This window comes from Micropterus salmoides, unplaced genomic scaffold (genome assembly GCF_014851395.1).
Source record: "Micropterus salmoides isolate LMB-PRFRI ecotype aquatic unplaced genomic scaffold, ASM1485139v1 Ms_hic_scaffold_4, whole genome shotgun sequence".
NCBI classification, from domain to species: Eukaryota; Metazoa; Chordata; class Actinopteri; order Centrarchiformes; family Centrarchidae; genus Micropterus; species Micropterus salmoides.
The window spans coordinates 3,116,580-3,143,721 of NW_024043372.1; the positions used below are offsets into that span (position 1 = coordinate 3,116,580).

General features: G+C 41.2%; 1 protein-coding gene across 1 annotated transcript; it reads left to right on the forward strand.

The window, feature by feature from the left end:
- The first annotated feature begins 1,136 nt into the window (after positions 1-1,136).
- LOC119886448 (ubiquinol-cytochrome-c reductase complex assembly factor 1) lies at positions 1,137-21,541 on the forward strand. The gene is made up of 9 exons (XM_038697197.1): positions 1,137-1,337; positions 4,191-4,298; positions 6,191-6,298; positions 9,414-9,486; positions 11,353-11,410; positions 11,504-11,612; positions 17,174-17,251; positions 17,914-18,027; positions 20,491-21,541. The coding sequence occupies exons 1-9, from the start codon at positions 1,275-1,277 to the stop codon at positions 20,623-20,625; spliced, it is 846 nt and encodes a 281-aa protein (XP_038553125.1). The 5' UTR covers positions 1,137-1,274; the 3' UTR covers positions 20,626-21,541.
- The last annotated feature ends 5,601 nt before the right edge of the window (positions 21,542-27,142 follow it).

Consider the following 27,142-nt stretch of genomic DNA (forward strand, 5'->3'; position numbering starts at 1 on the left):
TCTGTGGCCCTGGAGTAGCTCTATAACTGACTCTTTGTTATTTAAATCTTTCATAGAAGAGAAGAGAGACTGCATTAAAATGACATAGCCTACATTATATTATATATAATATTAAGAATTAGACAACATCAACATTAAATCTAACAACTGTGTGATCATGTGAAAAGGCTAATATGTTGTGATGGATGCAGAGAGAATTATCACCTAAATCAGCATGTTTGTGGAGCTTTTAACCCTCTTTTAACTCACCATTTTGCTTTTTTGGCCTGAATATTTACTGACCTGTATTGCTGTGTCTGAGCACAGTACATTGCATGCCCAGCACCTAACAGCAAATGTAAGCGACTATCTAGTTAGTATGGAGCGACCAAATACAGCTGAACACTGGACTTACTTTAAGCAGATGTTAAATGATAATTGCTGTTCGGCACTTCCACACTGTACATACTGTTAGTAGCCTACTCCTTGTTATTATTCAAGCCCTGCTACTATAGGCGACGGTAGGCTACAGTCAAAGTCAGAATCAGAAATACTTTATTGATCCCCGAGGGGATATAATGTGTCACAGATTCACACATGCAAAAGGAATACAAATAATAATAGAAAGTTGGTATATAAAGAAGTATATAAATATCAGAGTAAAAATATAAAATACAAAGAAAATATAAAGGAGTGTGGAAAATATTTACTTTTTAAATATTAAAATAATTGTTGGACAGTGATACTGAATAAATAGTAGCAGTATTGCAGCAAATGTACTTCTGATGCTGCTATTATTAAGCATATATTCAGATACTTGGCACTGTGTGATGCTCCAGCCCCTCCATGTTCAGTCTGTCTTGCAGTAACAGTCTTTGTTTTTTGCAGTTTTTGTCTCAGTTGCTGTTTTGTGTGTTGCAGAGCGTCTCGTCCTGCAGGCTGATTATTGTGATCTTGTTTTTAGCACTGTTGGGCCGTGAGAAACTGTCTTTGCACACTCGGTATGTGGCTGAATGATGATAAACGAACTTGAACCACACGGTCTATATCTTGAACTTGAACTTCAATAATCAGGATTAATAACAGCTTTGTGTCCAAGCGGAACTCTTCTTACCTTGGACTTGTTTCTCACCGGACACCACTGGGAGCCGGACAGATTCCGTTGACATTGCTGCCGCTGCTGAGAGGAGGAGGAGGAGGTGGGGACTTGACTGGTGTTACCAAACCTGCAGGTTTTATTGCAGGGAGCCGCAGTTTGGTGGCAGCCCGCTTCTCAGCCCTGATAATCGGCAGTCATGTATCGGCGGCCGCTGCAGTCCGCCGTCAGAAGCCTCTTTAACGCGTCCGCGTCCAGAAAGGTGAGAAGCTAACGTTAGCATAGCCGGCTAATAGGATTTAAGCTAAGTTTACTTCCACGCCACAAAACAGTAAATCAAAGATACAACTTTTTATGAGGACATCAGTTTAAAAGGTTCGTGTTACCTGTGTAGGTGAACCTGAACTTGAGGAGTCACTGTCTTAGACCTGGTTTTACTCAAACCCAGACTGGACACTCTGATCTGAAATTAATCTGATTTAAACTCTAAAGTTTTTTTTTTTAGAGGGTAAATCAACCTCCAGTTAAAGTAAAACTAATAATCCTAATGATAATAATGAATGGTGGTGATGGGACAGTGGATGAGACACGTGCCTTTTGTTGTGAGAGACCGGGTTCGAATCCACTGTCAGACACCAATGTGTCCCTGAGCAAGACACTTAACCTTTAGTTGCTCCAGAGGCGTGCGACCTCTGACACAAAAAGCAATGGTAAGTCTGCAGTTGTAGTGCTTTCTTGGCACCAAATAACTGTTTTGATGTCTTCCAGTCAGGTTTTCGACCACACCGCAGCACTGAGACGGCTCTTGTTAAGGTCTTCAATGACATCCATTTAAACACTGACAGTGGCAGAATTTCAGTCTTAGTATTATTGGATCTCAGTGCTGCATTCGACACGGTCGACCACAACATATTACTAGACAGACTTGAAAACTGGGTTGGACTTTCTGGCACAGTACTAAAATGGTTTGAATCCTACTTAAAGGACAGGGACTACTTTGTGTCTATAGGTAATCACACATCTGAGCTGACAAAAATGACATGTGGAGTTCCCCAAGGCTCCATTCTGGGACCTCTTTTGTTTAACATTTACATGCTTCCACTGGCTCAGATTATGAAAAACAACAAATTATGTTACCATAATTATGCAGATGACACACAGATTTACATAACCATTTCACCAGGGGACTATGATCCCATACAAGTTAAGCTAAGTTTACTTCCACGCCACAAAACAGTAAATCAAAGATACAACTTTTTACTTTTTATGAGGACTCGTGTGTGTGTGTCAGGGTTATCACCAAACCACACCAACTCAGCTATCAGTTTAATAGGTTAGTGTTTCCTGTGTGGCTTCAACTGGGCTGTGTTGGGGAATGGTGGTGATGGGGCAGTGGATGAGACACGTGCCTTTTGTTGTGAGAGATCGGGTTCGAATCCACTGTCAGACACCAATGTGTCCTGAGCAAGACACCTGTATCAATATCTTCTGCTTCTGTTTTCTATAAAATGCATCACAACACAGTAAATATTAATATCACAAGAAGTAAACACTAGCATCCAAAGTTTTAGAACATCCCCATTTTTCTAGTTTTTAAGTTATGTCGCCAAAATAAACATTTTCAGATATAAAATTAACATTTTAAATGAGTGTTTTGTTCTCAATCAATCGATGATGGTCTGTCTTCCATCATGAATTGCCTTAAAAATATGCTAAACCTCAAATTAACATCTTAACAGGTCTTGTCTGATCAACAGTCCAAAACCCACAGATGTTGACTTTACAGTGATACGAAGCAGAGACGAGTGGGACATCCTCACGTTGGAGAAGCTGTAACTGGAATTGACTGAAAAGATTAATGGATACTAGAGTAGGTTTCTATCGATCGTCTAATGGATTAGTCAACAGATGAATCGCTTCTGAGAAGTGGACGCAGGGTTTTTAATTTCAGTTGTGCCAGTGGAACTGATGAAGCTTCTGTCCTCATTCCCTAAATCTAAATTTGAAAAACCTACAAAACAAAAGTAAGCAGCAAACTACCAAAGTTAGAAAAATCACCAAAACTGACATTTTCAGATCTGAAATTAACAATTAAATGAAGGAGTTTTGTTCATTATTTCACTGTAGGATCAACCGATGACCAGCTTTTCTGTCCTCCTTCATTAATTGCCTTTTAAAAAATAAAACGAAGCTTCTAAAGGTGGGTTCAAGAATAATTTAAGTTGTTAACTTGTTACTTGATCCCTGAAAATTTGTAAATCTCTTAAATTTACATTATTTCTCTGTTTTGCTGACCTAAACTTTGTCTTTACTTTCTTGGGTTATTCTGCAACAGTTCAAGTAAATGAAACCTTGAAAATTGATGCAAAAACACATTTCTTCACGAGTCCCAGCCTGTTAATACACCCGCGGAAGATTTATTTGGATGATATTTCAATTAAATAGGCAACGAATGAAGAAAGAAAAACCAGCTGGTCATCTGTTGATTCTACAGTGAAATAAGGAACAGACCACCTTAATTTAATTGTTAATTTTATATCTGAAAATGTCTGTTTTGGTCACGTAAACGTCACCAAAGTGACTTAAATGTAGGAGTGGCCAATAAAACAACAACAATAATTATCACAATAAATATTTTTTAATAACAATATAACAGATGTTCAATAAATCTTCAATAAATTTTATTCACTTGAATCATACACAAATTAGGACTTCATTGACTTTATTAAGATGTTGATTTTGTTGAGGAAAAGGACTGAAAAAAACTAAATTTTACTCGTGCATATTTGTTAACAAAGATTTTATCAGAATAGTTTTGAATGTTCTGCCTCAGGTTTGTGAAGTGATCCACTGTTTGGCATGAAGTGTTGACCATAAAGAAAACTTTAGACCCCAATTAACCATCAGGTTTCTTCAACTTTCACTCAAAAATCAGCCTTTAAACTCGATAGAAATAACGATCTTATACTTATCGTGATAATTATCGATATTGAAAGATGTGAAACTCAACTTCAGAGCCACAAGGATTAGCTTCTTGGTTTTGTGAATGTCAGCAGTTCATTATGTCTCATTACCTCAGTGCCTAATCTCTGTCTCTCCTTCTGTCTCCATCTAGGTGTTGGATCAGGAAGCCTGTCTTGCCAGAGCTTTGGTAGCTTGCCAACTGGCCAGAGTCTCCTCTCCGTGTTTGACACCATGTCGGACTCTGCACATGACCGCACAGGTAACGGGACTCTGATCTGGAAAACACAGGTGTAGGGTTAATAATAATAATAATACGTTTACTGTCCATCCGTGCAAACATATCTTAGAAAGTGTACAAATGTGAATGTAGCCCAAATTTGATCAGTATGATTCAGACGTATTTCTTCAGTTGTTTGGATGTAAAGTTCAGTCTTTTCTTTACCAGCTCCCCTCCCAGTGGAAGGACATTATGTAAGATGTTTTGTTTTGTGTGTGATTTGGCACAGCTTCTGTTTCAGAGTATAATTCAGGGCTGTTGTAAATAATAAAATGAAATGCTAAGTTAAGATTACTTTACGATCAGAAACTTGCAAGTCGCCAACTTTGCCAACAGCCAAACATCAAGCAAGTGCGAAAGCACAAGACGCAGCGACATTACTGACCAGTCCATCAGAAAGAAGTCCAGCTCGCCGTCTGTCCTGCAGCCTTTGATCTCACAAAGCTCTGGCCAACCTCCGGCAGCCTCTTTCTTGGTCTCTCTCTCTGTCTCTCTCCTCTTACCTTCCTCAGCATCCTCTTTGGTCTCTTTGCCTCTGCCACTAGCTAATGTTACATTTGAGCATGTTCACGTCCATTTTGGTAGGTGTTTGTTGTTAGTAGTAAGAGCCGAACATAGAGAAACTTGTGAAAACATCCTCGTCTCTCAAGTCACCGGCACCGGCTCCACACATTAGCTATCAGTCTAGAACAAGACACAGCTTCGGCTCGAGGGAGGAGGCCGTCACGGGACCAGAGCAGCATGGCTTGGCGTGGTTATTCCCTGCTGTGAGGACACAGTGGAAACACAAGCTGCTGATGTCTGACGTCTACAAAGGCAAAGCAAACAGTTATTATTTGAGCTCGTGTTAAGTTGTCCAGTTCTTTTCTTTCCCATGAGATCGGGGGATTGCGTATAAAAATCCCCTACATAGTTCATCTGCCGTGAATTTCAACACCCTCACCTTCAAAGCTGAATTAGCACCCTTGATCTGTGAGGTTCCAAGCTGGGAGTAAAAAGAAAAATGACAAACTGCAGAGTTTCAAGTCCTGCACTACGGGATCAGCTGTGTAACTAATGTCACTGTAATGTTAACTAACGCATGTTTATACATTTGTGCCTTAGCTTTGTTAGCCGTCATCTCAACCAGCAGTCATGGTTTCAGTAAACGTTATTGTTACCTTGTTTCGGGTCCGTACAGCGGATGCTTTCTGTTCAGATGCTGTTAAGGTTGGCTGGTTCTGTTTTACAGCAGGCACGCTGTACAGAGCTGCTGTTTTATTTTAGCTTGAGATGATCCCATACATACTACACGGACACGTTCTTCGTCCCTCGCTATTTTCTCTCTCTTCCTCCATTTTGCAATCAGTGGCATCAAATCACGTCGTATTCACTCGTCCACCGTGTAACAGTGCTGTGTGCAAACGTAAACGGAAAGTCAAATCGTATGGTGATGCACCTCGCTCAAATACAGCAGTGGATTTAGCAATTAGCCTCGAGCTCAATATAGAAAACTTGTAATGGCAAAAAGTCAGCTAGAAAAAGTCCTTTTGAAGCCAAACCTCTGCGAGCCCTGATGAAGGCCAACCGGGGTCATCCAGGCAGTAATAAAGCTGTCAGAGCACGAAGACGGCACGCAGCTTAGAATAGGTCACTATAATTAATTTACTCAACAGCTGCACTGGCCCAGTAAAGGCCATGTTCCCCAGGTGTGTGTCGTCATACTGAAACTGTATGTGCTGTGGATTTAATGAGGGTTATACAGTGAATTACCCCCCCCCCCCCCCCCCCATCGTTATTCAACAACAACTTTTTTTCGTACTTTCCTTCCGTCCCTTATCTTTCCCTCCTTCTCTCGTCCTCCCCTCACTGTTTTTCTGTTTGTCGTCCGTCAGCTCTACAATGTGAAGGAGACGCCCCAGCACACAGAGGAGGAAGTCGGGGCCTTCACCAAGCTCATTGAGGCCATGGGCTTCACTGGACCTCTCAAGTACAACAAATGGGTGAGAAACGGTGGCAAGGGGGAGGTTAACACGGAGGGTAAGAATGAAGGACGGGGGAGGTGGAGGGGAGATGCAGAGGTCTAGGGAACGAGGTTTTAAAATAAGGACGAGGTGATTTAAAGTGCTTCCACACTGCCGACACGTCAACGTAGTTGTTCAGTAAAATTTATTCGGTCTTTTGACTTATTATGCCGAACATTCGGTGCATCCGTAATAATTAGGAAGTCGGTATAGGAAGGATTGAGGGAGGGCTGGGGATGAACTGGATTAACTCGATTTGAATTTGCATTCTTGCACGACGGATTAAAGTGTCAACATCGTAAAAAAAAAACAAAAAAACAATAATGTGCACAAAAAGGTTACTTTTAGTCAAGAAGTAACATCAATGAAAGGCAGCTGCATTCGCTGCCTAAGGGACTGTAATGTCCTGAGTGTGGTGCAAAAATATTTACATATAATAACTGCTGCACCTTCATCCTGATTCAACCTGTCGGTTGAGTAAAAACATGTCAGCAACACCTTGCAGGTAGGGAGGCATTGAAACAAGAAGCAGTGGGGGGGGGGAGGTTTAATAATCCCTGTCAGTTATTAAAAGATAAATATCAGAGCACTGCAGCTTTAAGTGTTTGTCATGTTAAAGGGTAACTTTGGTATTTGTTGATATAAGTGTCTGGTAACATTATGGGAAACATAGAGATGGATCCTTTTTGTTTAAGCAGAAACAGCAGCTCTTTCACTCTGTTTAAATCCACCAGACTCCCTTGACAAAAACAGTCATTTTACTTCGCCGGACACAGGGGTTTGCTGGTTCACCGCCGCCTCAATCGGTTAGTGTCTTTGTCTTATTCGGTGACTCTGGCATGTTTGTTTGTTATTGTGTGACGTTAGTGTTTTAAAAGGGTTAAAAGTCTGACAATAACACAAACTATCCAATCGAGGCAGCGGTCGACCAGAGAGGTAGAATCACTGTTTTTGTCAAAGGGGTCTGGTGTGTTTGAACAGAGCGATGTGCGTTATGTAAAACTTAATGATTTTTAGGGATGTGTCTGTTATATCCTCTGTATCACACCTTTTTTGGTTTTTCAAGACTGCACACGTCCGTAAAGCTTAAACTTGAACAGCCACAGCAAGGGTTGGTTATGTGGAGGGTGAAAGAGGTGGCGTATGTGCAGAGGAATGTGTGCTGTTGTGTCATCTAGCGAAGTGTTGGGCTGCACGCCGGCTTGGCAACATTTGGCATGAGCAGTTACACATCTCTGACCTCATGTCCTGTTTTCTCAGAGGGGTTGTGTTGCCGCCTTGTTTTCTCCAAAAAGTTGTTACAGTTCGGTTTGTGCACCGTGTTTGTGGCAGCCAACTAAGATGCTGCAACTACCAGCATTATGGATGCAATCAAAGAAGCACAGAATACCCTGACATCCTGGAAAAAATATTTAAAAAGCAAAAAATGGTAAAAAAAATAAGAGGCTAAATGTGTAAACTTGTTTTCCATTTCTTTGCCTTGTGTAAATGGATAGAAACAAGACTGTCCTGGATAAATATATAAACACAAACACTAACAGGGCTCTACAGTGCGACCAGTTTAGTCTCTTCCCCCTAAAAATAGATCGACACGCACAGTGACGGCCACCAGCAACACCGGGAGAAATCCCGGTGTTGATGTGCGGCCGCTTCAGCAACTTGTTTTACAAGAAATGAGTGATCAGTGTTTAAAACGCTTTGACAATACCAGGGTCTTCACTTCCACAGTCCTCCACCGGTTTCACAACATAATTGCACAGAGGCAGAATGAGCACACACGTAGTATAAATATGATTTATGGCTCTACATAATGATTATTTTTTAAATCGATTATTCTAACAACTGATTTTTGTGTATTCTAAAGGAAAAAAAAAAGTTGCCTATTACTCTATTAACATATCAATTTATCCAAAAATAAATATCAAAAACATGTCTAAACAATTAATCAATATTTTATTCAGTCATCCTGATGAAGCACATTAGAGTAATGACAACAGTAGCAAAAGACACAAAAGAGGAGGACTTACTCATGTGTGTTGACTCAGCAGGGATGAAATTAAATAAGTTGATCTAGTGTTTCTCATACGTTCATTTATTTGTGGCGGCCCGCCACGACACTGACCTCCACATATAGATTTTTGTTTTTTTTTTTTTACTAGGCCTATTTAAACTGGTATTTCATTGCAGAGCGCAGCACATCCCTCTCGCTCGCTCACTCTTGAACACAGCTGCACAAGTCTGTCCAACACAACGCTGTCAAAATTAAAAGCAATAAAGAATGCCTGAGCGCCTCACTACATCATTTATATATTTTGAATTGTCACCTGCCACCTGAATTTTGTGTTTCCCTTTGTATAATAAGACATTTCCACCATACAGTGGTGCAGAAAAGGCAGAAATTTGAGCAGACATTTTCACCAGAATGCAGGAAATTATGTGTTTAATACTCAAAATCTTATTAAGTGCCCCATCCAAGAAAACCGTATCTGGCTTCACACATAGTTTCTGGGAGGAACATTCACTTATTAGTTAAATATAATTGCTTTTCACATGGCTTTTTACCTGGGAAAGTAATTAATATGTTGTTTGAAATTCAATTATGTGTTTTTTCCATGTTTTTAATAACAATAGTAACAACAACAATCAAAAAATAATAATCAACAATATTCAGGCCAAATAGCCAACATGTTAAAACCGGTCGAAGGCGCGAGGTCTTATAGCTGGAGCTTCTCCAGGGGAATCCCTGCCAACACCGGATGCAGCTACTCTTTGACGCACATAATGCGGCTCGATGTATTTACATAATCGATTATGGCGATGAACCGCCCCAGCCATAATATCATTATGATAAATAGTTTGTTAATATTTTTTTTTTTAATGCGGTCTTAAATGTCTTTGTGCGAAAAATTGAAGCTTGGGGAAAAAGGGTTTTTCTGTAAAGTGAAATGTTTTGATATTGCATGGCTACCTTCTGTATATATCCAATAACTTGGAAATGGAGCCAAAAATGTAACTGTTCAAGTAAAATAGTTTTTTGTGTGTGTGTGTGTGTGTGTGTAAGATTGTAATGATTTCCTTCCTTTTGTCTTCACAGAAAATCAAGATTGCTGCCTTGCGCATGTACACATGCTGTGTAGAGAGAATCAATTACGACGACTTCTTTGAAAGTAAGTGTAGAGAGCTAAACTAAACAGTATGAAGTCCTGTTCAAATCTACAACTTCAAATCGACAAACAGGAAGATTGATGACTTTATTAATCCCGAAGGGAGATCTCAGTGTTAAAGCAGCCAAGTCAGATACATCACCAAAACAAAGCAAGTAAATATCATAACAAAGGTAGACTGGAAATGGAATAAAACTAAACGTGTATAATCTCTTATTTGCTTGTCACCAAAACGAGCTTTAAAACAAAGAACTAGTGAAATTAACAGCCATGTTTTCTTAAAGTGAATCAGGTCCCGTAATGATCTGGAGGAAGACGGATGTAAGCGAGGCCGAGCGCCGTCGATTTACGTCCCGTTTATGAGAACATCTTTTAAATTAGATGAATGTTGTGAGCATGCATGTTTGAAATGCAGGAGAGGAAATACACTGTAAATAAATAGTGAGCTGGAAAATAAATGATTAAAATGACACACACACTCTTCAGTACTAGTCCTGATCTAAACGCTGAACATTTAGGCGTTGGTAGTCGTCCTGGTCCAAATGCAGTTGATGGGCGTTCAGGGACACCGTCATCACCTGCCTGACACATTTATTTGACTCTTAACTGCCTGGCACACAGACACAAACGCACACTTGCTCACTAATATTACTCACACACACACACAGACTTGGAGCCTGTTATCCTACTGAGTTTTAAACCTGCTACTAAGGCTGATGGTTCAGAGATATCTGCTGTTTCTTCACCTCCTCAATCTGAAATCCCATGTTGGTAAAAATGACCCGTCACTGGTGCACAGGCTCATTTAAAATGCTGTTTTTCTTCTGTAACAGCTGCTCAAAATAAAGATGCTTTGATTGGACACAATGCTGAAGGGCTGCAGCTAACGATGGGGTTCATTGTCATTTATATGGCAAAAATATCCTATCACGATTTATTTTAGGCAGGATCACGATTCGTTTTCATGTTGCTTTTTAAGACCGTTTTGCAAGTTATTGGTTTAAAAGAGAAAATTAACACTTTATTGATCGTATACAATGTAGCCTAAAGATTAATTCAAACAACAAATACCATTGTTAAAGATTTTAATACACATTTATTGATTTGATTTCTCATGAATGTGCTGTTTGCTTCTGCACTTGTTGATACTGATTGGCGTTTACAGTAGCCAATAACGCTGAATGTGCGTTAATCTCCAGTGCCTGAGTAGAGGTGTAACGTTAAACACCCCCCTGGTGCTCCGAGCTCCCGGTCTGGGCTGAGTCAGCTATAACCCCTAGGCTAACCCCTAGGCTAACCCCTAGGCTAACCCCTAGGCTAACCCCTAGGCTAACCCCTGAGCTTACTATATAGTAGCAGCAAGTTAGCCCCGGTTACTTTAGCAGCACGTAACACTTTCTGTTCTTCAGCGACCTTAATTTTATGACGGCCAATAGTGAGCAGCTGTCAACTGTGTGTATGAGCACGACCGGTTGTGCACTGTAGCACGATACTAACGATCTGTCTGAAAAGGCAGATCGTGGACGATTAAAAAGATTCCACGATCTGCCTTTTATATATATCGTGCACCCCTCGTATCGATATAATCGTTTTGTTTGTAAAACATCAGCATATTATAATGTCCCACAGCCCAATGAGGTTCACTCGATTTGCTTGATTTATTTGACCAACAGATATTCAGTTTAACATAAATAGTGGGCAAATAAAAACTGCAAATCCTCACCTGCGAGAAGCTGTAACATGGAAATGTTTGGCATTAACAATAGTTGCAGATGCATTTTTTTGTCTTGACTCTAAGCTGTAAAACAGACTTTAAATGTCTCCTGTGCAAGAAGAGATGAGAATCTGGTGTGTGTGTGTTTGTTTCAGAGTGCTGCCTCCCCGACACACTCAACTCTTGGTTCTTGGTAGCGCAGCTGCATGTGTGGTGAGTTTACACACACGTATTTTCCTCCTCCTTCAATCCGAACTCTCTGTCCCAGTTTTGTTCCTCGCCTTATTCCGTTCTCCCCTCTGTTAGGATGTGTTTGGTGCGGATGCGTCAGGAGGGCAGAGAAGGAAAGTACATGTGCCGCTACATTGTCCACTCCATGTGGGAGGATGTAGAGCAGAGGAGCAAAATCATGGGGGTAAGTTCTCTGTGTGTGTGTTTACATGTGCAGCTTCAGGTCACTCAGCAGGATGAAGCCAACCAGTAACAGCCTTTCCACCGTAAACGCACGCATTACGCGACACGTACAGCCCGATGCCCGGGAAAACACACGTGCCTAACGTAGCACGCTGAACCTGATGTCTGGAAACCAGCGGTATCTTGTGACAATAATTTCCACTCGCTGGTGGAAAGTGTGACCCACGCTGTCCACAGACACAACGTGGTCAGCAGCGTCGCAGTCAGTGCTGGACAGGGACGCGGTGAATGAACTCATTATTATACAAATAATAACGATTGAATTGTCTTTTTCTGTTCATTGATTGCTTCTATTAGCATATTTTGTCAAATAAAAGTGAATATTTTATGGCAGATCAGCGGTTTGGTCCGATTGCATCGCCCAAAATGTCTAAACTGGGTTTAAATAAACAAACAAACAAACAGCAAAGAGCTGTCTGTCAATGATCTCCAGGCTAACTGCAGCTGTAGGGGAGACTCCGCTATAAATAAACACCCCCTCTCCAAAATCATATATGGGCTCATGTAAGGCTGCACCGCTTATTTCAAAGCAGAATAATCATTCAATTATTTATTTCTATTAAGCGATTAGTTGTTTGTTCTATAAAGCTGTGTCAGGTGAGGGATTCCCCACAAATTAAACGTAAACGTTACCACAGTCGAGCGCTGGCAGGGACCTGGCGGGTTTTAACGGTGGAAATATGGCAGCGGGTGCTGTATATGGATGTATATGTATATAGTTTGTGTCCATATCTATGCTTTTCTTGAGTTGAGAGGTGATCCAAATAAAATTTAAGGGCTTTTGCGGTGTCTCTACGAGGGAGTCCGGCGTGAGCCGCTATCTTGGTCTGTTGTTCTGCCCCCTGCTGCGCATGTCACGGGAAAACTATGAATAGATCGCCCCCCTTGTGACGTTACCTGATCCAGTTTTTGATTCATTATCGGGCCGATGTCAGATTTGAGTATTAGATCGGTGCATCCTTAAAGATTACGTCCTCAAATGTCTCATTTTGTCCACAACCCAAAGGTATTCAGTTTACAGTCATAGAGGAGGGCAAAAAATCATATTAAAGAATCTGGAATCAGAGGATTTCTCTTTCTTAACAGCTTAACAACTAATTGATTCATTGTTGGAGCTCTAGTCTCATTGGAACTGAAACACAAAAACCTGCCCTGATTATGCAAAACGAAAGTGTGCTGCTTAGATAATCACAATCATTGATGCACAAAGTGAATAAGTTTTCTCGTTCGGTCCATTTAGAGTCTGGAACATCTGATTTTTCAGTTTTGCTGAGCTATTAAAATCCCTTTTAAGCTTTCAAATTGACTGAACTATAGCTGCAACTAACGTTAATTATGGTTATCGATTATTCTGCTGAGATCATTCTCAATTCATTGATTGAACGGTTTGTTTGAATCAGGAAACGGTGAAAAATGGTCAAGGTGAAGTCTTTAAAAGTCTTGTTTTGTCCGACTAACAGTTCAGGACCAAAGAGATTCAGTTTACAATGACACAAAACTATTTAACAATTTAGAAGCAGGGATCACAGATTGTTTGTTTGTTTTTTTGCGATTAAAAAGTGATTTTCTATTTTAATTGATTATGAAAATAGTTGCAGATTATTTTCCTGCTCTAGAATGAAAACAATCAGCTGAAAAAAAAAACACAATCACGTTTAACAGATGTTTTATTGTATTAATTAGAGGACTACAGTTGTCTTAAGTACATGTGTGACTGCAGCCCTAAACAGCCACAAATATAAAACGCTCAGCTGCCAAACTGGTGCCTGACAACAACTAAATGTCATTCTCTTAAATACACATATTATATATAATAATTATTCATTATTTCAGAAACATTTCCGCTTCGGGCTGATGCAACAGTTCATTAAGGTTTATTCGTGCCATTGCATGCTACATAGGATGCAGGTTTTGTTTATTTAAAGTTTTACATCAGCATAATTGTGCCAACAGTTCTCAAACCAGAAAGTGTAGCCAAATCCCCGGAGAGTGAGCCTGGCTGCGGTCGCCGTGTCCACAGAGTTGTTCCTCTATTCTTTGTCAGTGGAGCAGCTCCAGGAAGTGTCGCTCATTGACATCACAGACTTAAATCTTGGCTCTGCTCGCATGAAGCTTTCTGAAAGACTTTCTCATGCTCAGAATATACTGGAATTAACTCTCAAAAGTTCATGGGGGGAAAACACACACTGTGTTTGTGTTTGACTTCATTAAGAGTCGCAACAAAGATAATTGTACTGAGGCAGGATATTTTACAGCTTATTTAAAGAAAAATAAGGGTCAAAATACATAAAATGTGCAGTCTGAAGAACTTGTATGTGCTGGAACTTCATTATTAATCCATTTGCTCACATATATGCAGATAGCGGTGTATCTGGGGTCGTTTTATTTATTCTCAGGGGAAAGAGCAAACACGTTGAAGCTCTCCTCCTGTCCAAAGTCGCCTTCATTGATCAGTCCAGTGAGCAGTACGTTGAGTCAAGGCCAGGAGGTTTCAATACCATGCAATAGTCCAAGTCTTAAATGATGAGTCTGCTTATTTCTGGTGCACAGTAAAGGATTTTTAAATATCAACCAATTTAAAAAACATGGGATACCACAGACATGAACTGATTTTAAATATTTTAACCTTAAGAATGCACACTTGGCGGTTCAGTCCAGATGCACGGCCATACATTTGGCGTTTTACACTAAACGGCTCAGAGTGGCGGTTCTGGGGACTTGGGATCTCACAGAAACTCACGTGATCAAACGCGACTTCAGACTTCAGCTGGTTGACCTTGTGTGTGTGCCGTGTTTTGCACAGGAAAACAAAAGAAGAGAATCTAACTGTGGATGAACTCGAGCCTGAGAAGAGGGAATCGGCAGGTTTATAAATTTTTCTATCGTGAGAAAAAGACAAGATGCTGGTGAGGCTTCCCACTCAGTTCCGTCTCATTGGCCTTTTGTGGGTTTCTGATCGGAGGCTGGAAATTGGGGAGCCTCTGATCCAGTTGTCTGTTAACCCCTCACGCTACCATAATCTGTACCAAACATCCTCTGCTCAGGAACGCCCCCTCCGAATCGTACCCCAAAATCTGCCCAGTTACCCTCCAGTGTGCGGCCAGCGTTACTTGAATGTTGTAATGTGCTGGTGATGTGCACCTTTCTCCTCCTGATGTGCCACCGCTGCTGGCAAATAGATTCAAACGACATCCGACTTTGTGTTTGGGAAGAAAACATGAAAGGTAAAAGTTCAGGTGGCGTCACGAGTCATTGCTGTCTTTTTCTGATTTCTGTCAAGACTAAAATCATCAGATTAATGATGACTTGTGTCAGACTCCAGTCACGTGACTCGAGTCCACGCCTCAGACGCAGCAGTAGTGTTACTTTTAAATTATAGTTGGCCGTTGAAATGATGAAACTGGAGTTTGGGGTAAATTCATTCAATTCGAAAGGTCATATTTTCTCTCTGCTTGTAAAAAAAACAAACAAGGCCACTTACATTATTTATAAAATCAGCTATGCACTAAAAAAGTCAAACCTATATTACCCATGATGTTAACCCAGCAGGATGGTTGAACTGGAGCCAAGGTTCAGCAGCTTTTACATGTATGAGGTCTTTAGTTTTGCTCGTTTTGCTTTGTGTGTGACAGAAAGAGGTCAGAGATGAGAAATTACAGTGTGGTTTGTGAGGTCACTCTTGGTGTGTGTGCATGCATGCATTGGGCGGAGTACGGAGCGGGGGGGTGGAGGTGTGTGTGTGTGTGTGTGTGTGTTTTCACAGCTGCATATGTGAACTTTTGTCAGCATGTGTACATACACTTGTGTATATCTCTATGTGCTGGCACACGCCTACACACGTGACTACGAATTTAAAAATCCTGATCAACAAAACTTAACCCGCTCTCTCTTTATCTAGGCCACTATGGATCTGTGTCAACAAGTGGAATACAATACGATGAACAGTCAAAACACTAACACCAAACAAGAAGTCAGAAATAAGAAGATAAATAGTAAAAAGATTGGGATTGAAAGGGGGAAAATTTAAATAATTGCAAAGAAAGACAAAAGGAAAAAAGTAAAGAAAGAGAGAGGATATAAAACAGTAATAATAAAACAATTGTGAATGTATGTTGAGGGCTCTAAACTCAAAAGTTTGCTTGTTTTGCGTCCTCAAAGGCTGAACTATGAAGATGTAGTAACCTTTTCCACGTTGGTAAACCAAACACAGCCTACACACAATGTTCCTAATGTATTTTTACACACGACCAGGACCAGTGATTGGAGTCGCTCTTAGGTTTCATGCTAATTGTGGTAAGGAGCAGTAAAAACACTGGTCATTTTCTCCATGTTCCTAATTACCGCAACAACCAAACTCTACAATGTCTTCGCTGTCCCCTCTTTTCACCACCGCATGCTGCGTCTCAGCTCCACCCCGTAACAGACGGGGGGGGACGACAGTAATTTTAAATGCAAAAATTGCAAAATGACATGTAAGGGTGCTCTGGTATCACTCTACCATCAGGCCCCTTCCAAAACCCATCACTGCAATCTGTAATCCTCCATAGGCTGGCCGTCCCTGCATACCAGACGAATACTTCATTGGCTCGCTATCTGGATATAATGCAAGACCCTCTAATTATATATAACTAAAAAATCCAAAGGGAAATAGTTTGGTTAAAATTTACCATGTCCAATGACTGGAATGAAGTACAAAACCCCTAAAACTGGAGAAATGTATTTTTCTAAGGGACACATGCAACTGTGCTTCTCTAAAACCGTTTTAAACTAAGGCCCTGATGACTCCAGCGCGGCTCTAAGCTGCTGTTCTCTCATTTATTTTCTTGTGTCTGCAACACTGTATTGTTTGCACCCCGCTGTACCTTTTTAACCTCTCCCCTCTGGATGTTGTTGTCTGTCCCTCAGCCCCTCCTCTCAAGAGGAATATCTCTAACAACTAGGGGTGGAGGAAAAACACAGATGTCAAGTATTGATCTTTTATTATATGAATTGTTGGTACTATAATAACAAAATCAATAGCTTTTTCAGTCCACTAGAAAAAGAGTTTTCCTTTGGGGACACAATTTAAAGTTGGGGGAAACGACAAAAAATTGCCATAAATTAAAAAATCTCGTATCGTGAGATAAGTATTTGAATCGTGGGGCCTCTGGTGAACAGCTGTACAATGACCTGCCCACGTCCTGAGCCTCAGCCTCTTTGACTTTTCCTCTCTTGCCACCACGAGCTTGACATTTTTGGTTTTGAGTGAACCGTCTCGACAGCCGTTAATGACTTTTCTTGTAGCGCCATCATCAGGTCAGCGTTGTGATACTTTGCTTTATACCCAAATAATTCATGTCATCCAGCCTCAGCTGTACTTTGTGTTTTCTACTAATTAGTAAATGTTATCACGCCAAACTAAGATGGCGAACAAGGTGAACATTACACCTGCTAACCCTCAGCACGTAAGCATTGTTATTTCTGCTGCTCCTCACTTTGAGTTTCTCTTTCTTTATGCTGTAGATCGATGCCATCCATAGAAAGGAAGGGATGAAAGCGATGACGGAGACGTTTTACGCGGCAATTTTTGGATATGACGAGGTGAGAGATGATGCTTTTGTTCACGCTTGAGTTTTGGTTTTGCAAAACATTTTGAAGAATGTGTCTGAAATGTCATGTACTTGGATTCAGATAAAAACCATTTTCTTGTCTTTAAAACTGAGGGAATATGTTTGAATATCCTGGATGTGACTCCATGTCAGTGTTCACTTTTAATGCAGCCAGATTCACGATGTAGTTGTTCTCGGACGTTTTTGTATAAAATAATCTAACGATTTAATACACAGCTCGTATATATATATTTCCTGTTAACCAGCAGCCATCACCAAGTTATCCCTGTTTTACCAGCTTTAATATGGACATGTGCAACTCTAGTTACACTGAGGGCATTCACATTCAATTAATGAGCAATCAAACAGTGAAAACAGAGTTAAGTAGAGCCACGTAAGCATCTGTTCCCACATCAGACTTAATGTAAAGTACAATAGAAATGTGGCTGCTGAAGAACAGACTCCTGAAAAGTTTCCTGTGGATGTGGAAACTTTTGTTTGTTTCCCATTTCTGCAGTCAGACCTCGCAGAACGAGCTGAACTTCGAGCCGAATATATAAAAAAATAAAACCTTAATGTCTGTGGTTGTACAGAATGAGCGTGTGTGTGCTGTAATGATGCGGGATCATTAACGCAGTAACTGTGTGTTTGTAGGGAATCCTGTCTGATGACTGTGTGCTGGCTGCAGCTCTGTGGAGGAACCTGTTCAATTGTCAGTGTGAAGACCCCAAACAGCTAGAACTCATGGTGGAGTACGTTCGCAAACAGGTGGGTGTGTTTGTTTACATATTCCGCTGTGTAGTCACCTCTTAATGTATTTTTGCAGACTTTATTCATGTGTGTAAAAGTCCTCCTGCATTACAAATACATGCGATCAGTGTTCTTCAAAAATAATCATGTTCCTGCTGTTTTACTTTGCTTTTGCCAAAATCCTAGCCCCTTATTTCCTCTGCTGTCTCTGGAAGAAGAGCAGATCAGGTTTGGGTGAGCTAGATTTGCACAATCAAACGCAAAATCTGTACAAGAGAAGTTTTATCTTCTTCTTCTGTAAGAGAAGATAAAACTGTAGATAAAAGGAAACCTGGAGTCACAACTTAAAAACAGACTTTCAGCCAGTGATTTAAAAGAGCAAAATTAAACTAGCCGACTGTATGTAAAGTAGTTAAAACCCGGTAACTGGATCTAAAGAACAACAGTAAAATGCTGCTCTAACACTGATGCATCTGTATTAACAATCTAATAAAGTCACAAATAAACACAACAAATACTTTTACATATGATGCTTGAAGTACATTTAGCTTAAAATACTAATGTACTTTTAATTAAGTAGCACTTTAACTTGTATGTGTTTCTGATACTTTTACTTTAGGAAAGCATGTGATGAAGTCCAGTCCTGGTCAGTAGTGGACCACATGTTAGCTGTCAGTATCGGCGCTGCAACCCGACACTCCCGTTCTGCCCATTTCCGCCTCACCCGCCCCCACTGAGCACTTTACCTTACCCACTAACCTCCTCACCTCCTCCTTTCTCTCTCCTCTGTATATTTTCTTTCCCTGTGTGAGATTGAAAACACTCTCCTGCTTTCAGAAACACCTGCAAACATCCATCTGCTACCGGGGGCCATGTGGTCCAGGACCCCCGTCTCTCCTTTTAACTTCACTTCCTTTCATCCTGGTTGTAAACAGAATCAGAGAGTAAACTGTGCGTCAGCCCTCTCTGCTCCCCCTTTTTTTTTTTTTTTAACGCTTTAAATTGATGTCACTCGTCGCCCGAACACGTCCGCCTACTGCTGCGTCTTTTCTTCGCTCGCTGCTCTCACTCTGATCGGCTCAGAAGCAGCACGAACCGACCGACACGCAGAAACGGAAAGACGCAGCTGTGTTAAAGGTCGTGGAAGCAGCGTCCACCTCGACCAGCCAGGAGTTCAAGTGTAACACAGAAACCTGCTGTTGCTGAGGAGGTGAAACGCACACAGTCGTGTTTCCATCACTTTAGTAGGATATTACATTGATTTGCATTAATTCCCTGGAGCTGCACTCTAAATTTAAAACAATTATTCACCCTAAATTTACGTTATAGGGATTTGAATTTAGGCGAGTCCCTAAAATGTGACCGATTCATGTCCCAACAACATGAGTAATACCCGCCTACACCCACACTGTCACAATTATTCACCGAGTTGAAGGGAAAAACAACAGTTTTATTTTATTTTTTTTATCATCACATTGAACTCACCTCCAGCATTTAATTTATTCAGAGTGTGTAAAGAACAGGCCAGATGTTATACAGGGTACAGAGCATGATGCTCAGATTATCTCACCCTGTTATTCACAGTGCTTTCGATGTGTAATGGTAGTGATGGGGTTCAACAACATGTTATCAGACCCACTTCTTCTCTCTCAGGCCTTCTCCCATATGCTCCTGTTTGACCTTTTAACACATCGTGATTGAAAGTCAAAAGTATTGACCTAAAAACGTGATGAATATTAGAACAGTCGCTCTGACCTTTGGCCTCCTCTGCAGCAGTTTCTGGAAGATGTTGCGGCTGAAGCATCGAATGTAGTAGAACTAAAGTGCCGCCCTCCCCCCCCCCTGTTCCATATTCCTTTAAAGTCATGAATCGCTGGATCCCCGCAGACGGTCCTATATTTCAATCATTCCCATCCACAAGTGTGTGGATATACTGTCACGTCTCGCAGCAGATAGCTCTCTTTTGAATCTGTGCATTTTTCTGGACCCGGCTCCGTGCAGGCTCGCCTCTCACGCCGAGACAACGCCGGCTCGCCGTCTGCAGCGATACTTTCAGCGTCTGTTCTATTTTTATATCTATATTTAATCATTTTCATTGATTTCTCTCACCGCTGTTCTCCTGCAGTTTGATTTCCCCTGACCCCCCCGCCCCATGTCAAAATCCGCCCATCCACTATAATTAGTAGTTCTCGTTTGTAGGTTAGAATATTGTACCAACGGCCCACATTTCCCACCATGCAGTAATTCTAATTTGCTTTATGCAAACTGAGTAGTTTTTTTTTGCCTCTTTTATGATCCTAAATGTTCCTTTCTGTCAGTGTCTGCGATGTGTCTGTCCAGAACATCGGGGTTCATGTTTATAATGAAGTGAGGTGGCTGCTACATTTCGGCTATATTTTTAAACCTGTTTGTGCTGTTTGGCTTGGACAGCTTCTGAAAAGAGTCCAGCGCCGCTGAATGTGGCTGTTTTGTTGTGTGCAGATGCAGTACGTTGATGCTCTGAACGGAGAGGACCTGCTGCTGACAGGAGAGGTGAAGTGGCGCCCTCTGCTGGAGGAGAACGCACAGAGCATCCTGAAGGTGGCCACGCCCACGTACAACGACACCGGGCTGTGAGACGAAGAGATTAGACAGACTCCTTTGATCCAAAGTCCTCTTCTTCTGACCTCTCCTCTCACCTGCTTCACTCCTTTTCCCGTCTTTGTGTCTGTGTGTTGTTCCTTCCTATAATCATGCAACACGTTCCCGTCACGTCTTATAAGGAGTGACTTTAACTTTGAGATAACGTCTGTTGCTGTTGCTTTCTAGTCCACTCCTCTCTTTCTTTCTTTCTCATCTTAAACCCAAAACACAACTTCTTCCTCTCCTCCTCTCCCGAATGATTTGTCCATCAGACCTCTGTTCCTGGAGGTGCGTTACAGGCAGGATAGACAGCCAGGGAATATTTCTCTCGTGCACCCCCATCATTAAGCCAATCCAAAAAAACAAAACAAAACAGGAAACGCCATGCATCATCATACTCCATCATGTTCCTGTCGGTTTTGAAAGCCTCTGATGCTTCCGCTCTGCAAACGGTTGAAAAGCACTCGAAGACAAGAAGACACTCTGTATTTATATTTGCCGCCATGAACGCCAGTATTTATAAAAGTATTTTGTATACCTCCATGTTTACACTTGTCTCCTGCAGAGATGTTGGGTAAGACTTCCGTCACTGCTCCTTCACTGCGCGTTAAATAAAGTTTCACTGTGAAAACATGAAGTTAGGTGACGTGAAAATAATGATTCAGCTAACGGCCCGTCTCTGTTTATCAGAGGTCTGTAGTCAATCATCTCGGCTCCTGGGCATCAGACAGTTTTATGTTTCTCTGTAAGGTTACACCTGTTAGACTCTCTCTCTCTCTCTCTCTCTCTCTTGTCCCGTGATGCTCTCAGACCTGAACAGGAAGCTCTCAAAGACTTGAGATCACTGCATTTAAAAACAATGCGCTTTTGTTTTGTTTTTAAAAACTGAATAAATAAAATGTTCTCTGGATGTATAAAACTACGGCGCCATGTTTTGTTCATGTGATGGTGACCAAAAGGGACTAAAAGCTTCTTTAGTGGAAGCTTGTTAGCCTAGCTTAGCTTACTTCACCTTCAAAGTGAAAAACTAACTTGTTAGCACTTCTGTTAAGTGAATACACCGATCAGCCATAACATTATGACCACTGACAGGTGAAGTGAAAAACACTGATTCTCTTGTTATCATTGCACCTGTCAGTGGGTGGGATATATCAGGCAGCAGGTGAACATTGTGTCCTCAGAGTTGATGTGTTAGAAGCAGAAAAAAAAAAAAGGTAACGCGTGAGGATTTGAGCGGCTTAGACACGGTCTAACTGTGGCTGAAGGAAGGAAAAGCTGTGATGCTTCGGGCGATGTTCTGCTGGGAAACCTTGGGTCCTGCCGTTCATGTGGATGTTACTTTGACATGTACAACACCGTTTAATGGAAACTGTATTGCCTGATGGCCTCCTTCAGCAGGAGAGTACGCCCTGCCACAAATTAAAAATGCTTCAGGAACAGTATGAGGGACACGACGACGAGTTCAAGGTGTGGCCTCCAAACCGTCCAGATCTCAATCCAATTGAGCATCTGTGGGCTGTGCTGGATAAAGAACTTGAAGGATCTACTGCTTATGTTTTGGTGCCAGATACCACAGCACATCTTCAGAGGTCTGGTGGAGTCAGGACTCTTTTGGTGCTGCCATTAAACCGTAGCAGAAGAAGAGGACACAGAGAGGTTACGTCCTTAAAAGAGCTCCAGTCAAAGCTCAAACTTTGGAGAACATATTGGAAATCATGTTTCAATCTCTGTTAGTTTCATGTGTTCACAGCCTCCTCATCGCTCCACACACAGCTGATGCTTTCAGCTCTTCACTTTAAGTCACCGCTTTAGGCACGTCAGCATTTACTCACTCAGTCTGTTTCCATTGCACTTTAATGCATTTTGTTTTGGGGAAATGTAACAACATTTCCTTTTCAGTCGAGCGTAAAAACTTGTTAGGAATATTTAGACTTTTTTTTTATTTATTTTTTTTAGATCCAGCGTTTCTACTGCAAATTGAAATGTGCATTTAAAAAAAATGACAAATTATACACAGTAGCTGCAGTGTCATAGTTTCTACGTCATTACACAAAAAGCATAGTTTTGTTTTGACTTAAATATTTTTCTTGTGTTTCATAAAAAGGGTTTAATTGGATTAGAAAATACAGGTGCAACTTGAGAAACAGGTTAAAAATGTTCTTTTAGGATGCAAAAGACCAAAGGAATATGTTTGTAGCCAGATGGTTAAAAGAATCTTTGATGTCACTGGAGCTGCGATCAGGGCCTTTTCTCCTGCTACACAAATTCTTTCTCATATTGGCTAAAGGAGACAAACTAATCATTTTCTCAAAGACATGACGTGAATTATGTAAAATGAGTTTTAGGACGGAATGAATGGGCAATAAAAAAAACCTCATTCCTGCTCAGCACTTCTGGATTGGGTCTGCAGAGGGCGCCACTCCACTGTTTCAATATGCTCTACAGGAGCCTGCTGATCTTGATGCAGCATCTGCAAGACTTGTTTAACATTTCACTCACACCTTAAAAGCTGACACAGTGCAGGAGTCAGAGTCTGCATTAGTGGAGACACTCCTATAAAAACTGTCCTCTCCCATAGGAAGTGAAGTGTTTTATTGTTTTACAACATGGGATACAAGTAGATTTATTATGTTTGTGGCACTGATCAACAGAAAAAACCCTTTCTTGTCAAAGGCAATGTCTATTAATAAGAGGCCCTTTGACATCAGACAGACAGGTGATTTCCACTTAAGTCATTATTTGACTTCCCCATCACGTGGTGTTTCATCTGTTCACTGTGCTTGTGTAACCAGGGAGGAGATATTAGCAAATGTAACGTTCAGTGTTGTGCTGACTCAGTGCAACAATCTGTCTTTTGTAGCTCGTGGAAACATTTCCCAAAGTCTGGAGCGGAACATGTGAAAATGACGCAAAGAAACAAGAACAAAATGTTGTTTCGCTGCTTTCATTTGGCATCGCTCTCTGCCTCTTTCTCGCTCTCTGCCTCAGTGATATTCACAGTCAGTGGGGGTAAAAAAAAGCCTCTGACCCTCATCTGTGTCTCAGGACGTTAAAAGCTCCTCTCTGTTACTAACAGCAGAGTCCAAACTGCCAGGCGCTGAAAGAGGAAATGGGTCGACTTAGTCATCTTTTCATAAGACAAAATGTCAGCAAGGAGCTTCTTTGTTGTCCTGTTACATAATGTTGGTGACTTTTTCTTCTTCTCCTCTCCAGCTTCTCTTGTTTTATTCTTTCCGCTCACCTCCTTTTTTTTTTTTTCTTCTATTTTCATACTTCTTATGTCTTAAACTCACACTCAGCTCCTGTTCATGTTGTATTTTTTAACTTATACGACCACCACAGGAAGGAAAAGAGCAGCAGAGGGCTCAGATAAAGATACAGGAACTCAAATGAGATTTGTTTTCACGCTGTCACCTCCAAAATCTTCCTTTTCTAGGCAGGTGAAACAAAACGTTAGCTATGTATAAACAGAACCGGGGTGGAACAAAGACAAACATGCAAACGGGAGAAGTGCTCGTACTGTTGTTCTGCTTTCCTCTTTAACTCGACAGGTCATGACTGTAAATCAAGTCACAGAGTAACATTAAAACCCTCCTGTACATCTGCTGGTACAGTTTAAATTAGTATTGATGGAAAAGTTTTCTGCAGTTCATCCTGAGGGGAACATGAAGGTCTGAGTAAAATGTCATGAGAATCCATCTAGGAGCTTTGGTGATGTTTCGGTCCGGACCAAAGTGGTTGACAGCGCCTCCAGCCAGACTTCCATTAGCAGAGGTTCATTGAAGCTTCATGTGTTTCTGCAATTAAACCTTTTTTATATAGTTGGAGATGCAAAATTCAGCATCTCATTAGTGTTGGTTCCTGATTAAGAGTCAGACCGTCTGCTTCAATTCAACGCCTTTTTACTCAAAGCCAAAAGGATTTAATGTCCATCTTATTTTGTCTATTCTAAAGTGTGTGAAAAGAGGGAAAAGGTTCACCTGCTAACTATTGTATCCACTCCGAAAGAAACCAGTTTTTCCAAAGTGACATTAGAGATTAGGTTAATTCCCATCAGAATACCCACTGTGTGTGTGTAGCATGCAAAAAGTCAATATTTATTAAACCAGTACATATAAACAACAGACAATAAACAGCCGGAGTCTTTGCAGCAGGCTGCAGGATCATCTTCTGTTGCTGGTAACTGTTAAAGTAACTGTTGAAAGGTTCTTTGGTGTCACAGTGTAGCAGTCCTTCATTCTTACGTATTTGTTGCTATTTCATTTCCCTTTTCCCATGAATTCTGGCTCAGTGTCAACATTCCTCTGGGTTCATTAGAGAATAATCATTTAGATCACCTGTTGCGGGGGGGCTGACTCCTGAACACTGACTGAGAGCAGTTTGGTGATTCCCGTCTTAAGCATCCAGGGGGATTCTGATCCTTCCACTATTTGGTGCAGGATTCTTCAGACACACTCTCTGCCCTTTAGGACCCGCTGAGATTTATTTGCTGTCTTGCTTGTCTGTTACAGAGAGAAACTGAGGATCCTGGAACTGAACACAGAGTGAACCTAGACACCGTTAGTGCCTGAAACAGGGCAGCCTTTGCCCCACAATCAGCTGCTGCCTGCAGGCGTACTTATTTAAGTTTATTGGTTTATCTCTGAGGAGGATTTTTTTTCATTAAAGTACTTGTGAGATTTGTTCTCCAAGTGGATATTTGTTTTGTTGATTATGTGGTTTGGGAACTGGGTTTCCGGCTCGTTTCCCTGAGCTGAAACGTGGACTCAGTACTGCCACAACATCTGCACAACAATCTGCAGTATCTGAATGTTATTAATCACCCTTAGATATTTAAGCTCTTACCAAGGTGACACACACACCCTGCATCACTATGCATAAAGTAAACATCTTGGGCAATGGGCGTTGCTACACAATCTCTTTGTACTCAGGTTTGCAGCCTCTGAAAACTGCAGTTTCAATTAAAACACAGAATTAATTGCAAGCAGAATCGCCAGTGCAACAATAACAGAAAGCTTCTTTGGTTGGCTACGCAGGCACAGCTGTGCAAACACCAGCACGCTCATAAAGACAAAGCTAACGTGTCGAGCGGGTACGTTTATGCCGTTTTAGTTCAGCATGTTAGCATGCTAACATTTGCAAATTAGAACTAAACACAAAGTAAATGGTAAATGGTCTGTACTTGCGTTGCGTCTTTCTAGTCGTCCTTCTTAGTTACTAATGAGCAGAGGCTAAGGTGCCAACTGCTCATCAGAAACAGAAACTGACATTCACACACCTAAACTGAAAAACTGGAGCGATTTGGTGTTCAGTATCTTGCCCAAGGATGCTTGAGCATGCAGTGAGGAGGTAAGTACTGAATGTCATTAGTTTAGCAGGTATAAATCAGAAAAGTCAGAGGGGAAGATGAATGTCTGAACCAAATATTGTGGCAATCCTTTTAATAGTTTCAAAACTCTGACCGGCTGGTGGCACTAGAGGAAATGTCAGATCCAGCGTGTCCTTGTGGGCATCCAATTCCAATCCATCTAGAGGCTCTTTAGATATTTCACTGTGAACCACAGATGTTAACAGGGAAGTCAGAGGATCGCTGAAGTCAGCAGGATTCATCCTCTGGGGGCCCTGAATGTCTGTATAATATAAGAAGCCTTTGCTTTGTTTTGTTCTGTAGTAGAAGAACTGAAAGTGTTGGCCCCAGCAGAAGATTCTTGCTCCTTTTTATGTGTCGGGACCTAAACTGGGTCAACAACCAGGTTTCATTATGGAGGCTCCCAGAGTGGCAGAGTCCCTTCCTGACATCTGGGTCACAGAGAAGCTGTAGCCTCTTCAGGTCAGCGAGCAGGTGAAACTTTGTTTTAGTCTCTGAGTCGCGCTGCTGTCACAAGGACACCATCCTGTCTCCATATTGTTGCATTATGAATATAATGGATGCGTAATAAAGAGATTTTAACTAGATTCAGACTAAACGCCGGATTTATTCATTTGATTTGATTATATGATTTATTGAGCATGTGCAGTTGAATATGTTTTGCAGACTTTGACTTTCTCATTTCTCAGTTTTTATTTTACTTATTCAGATAATGTATATTCGCTGAACTCCGGTGAATATTCTGAGTATTAAAATCAAATAAATGCTGCTGGAGCATGTTTGAACAGCCTGAATAATTACATGCTCCAGTTGTTCTTAAATCTGAGTTAGGACGTTTCTGCTCCAGGTGACACATTGTGAAGACAAACGCTACACACCCAAAGCACACACACACACACACACACACACACCACATGCATAAAGGAATCAACCGCTGGGAAAATGGAAATCCGTTGGTGCTCTTCAATGGAAATTGCGGGAAGAGTTTGACTTTGCACTGAACCTGCTGGAACAAGAATCCTGCAGGTGACATAACGTATTTCTGTCTCTTTGTGCTCGAGCTTTTCCTCTGTTTCTCTTCTATCCAAGCGTCTTCTTTCACACTCTGTTCTTCACTTGGTGCAGTTGAAAGTTCACATGAGA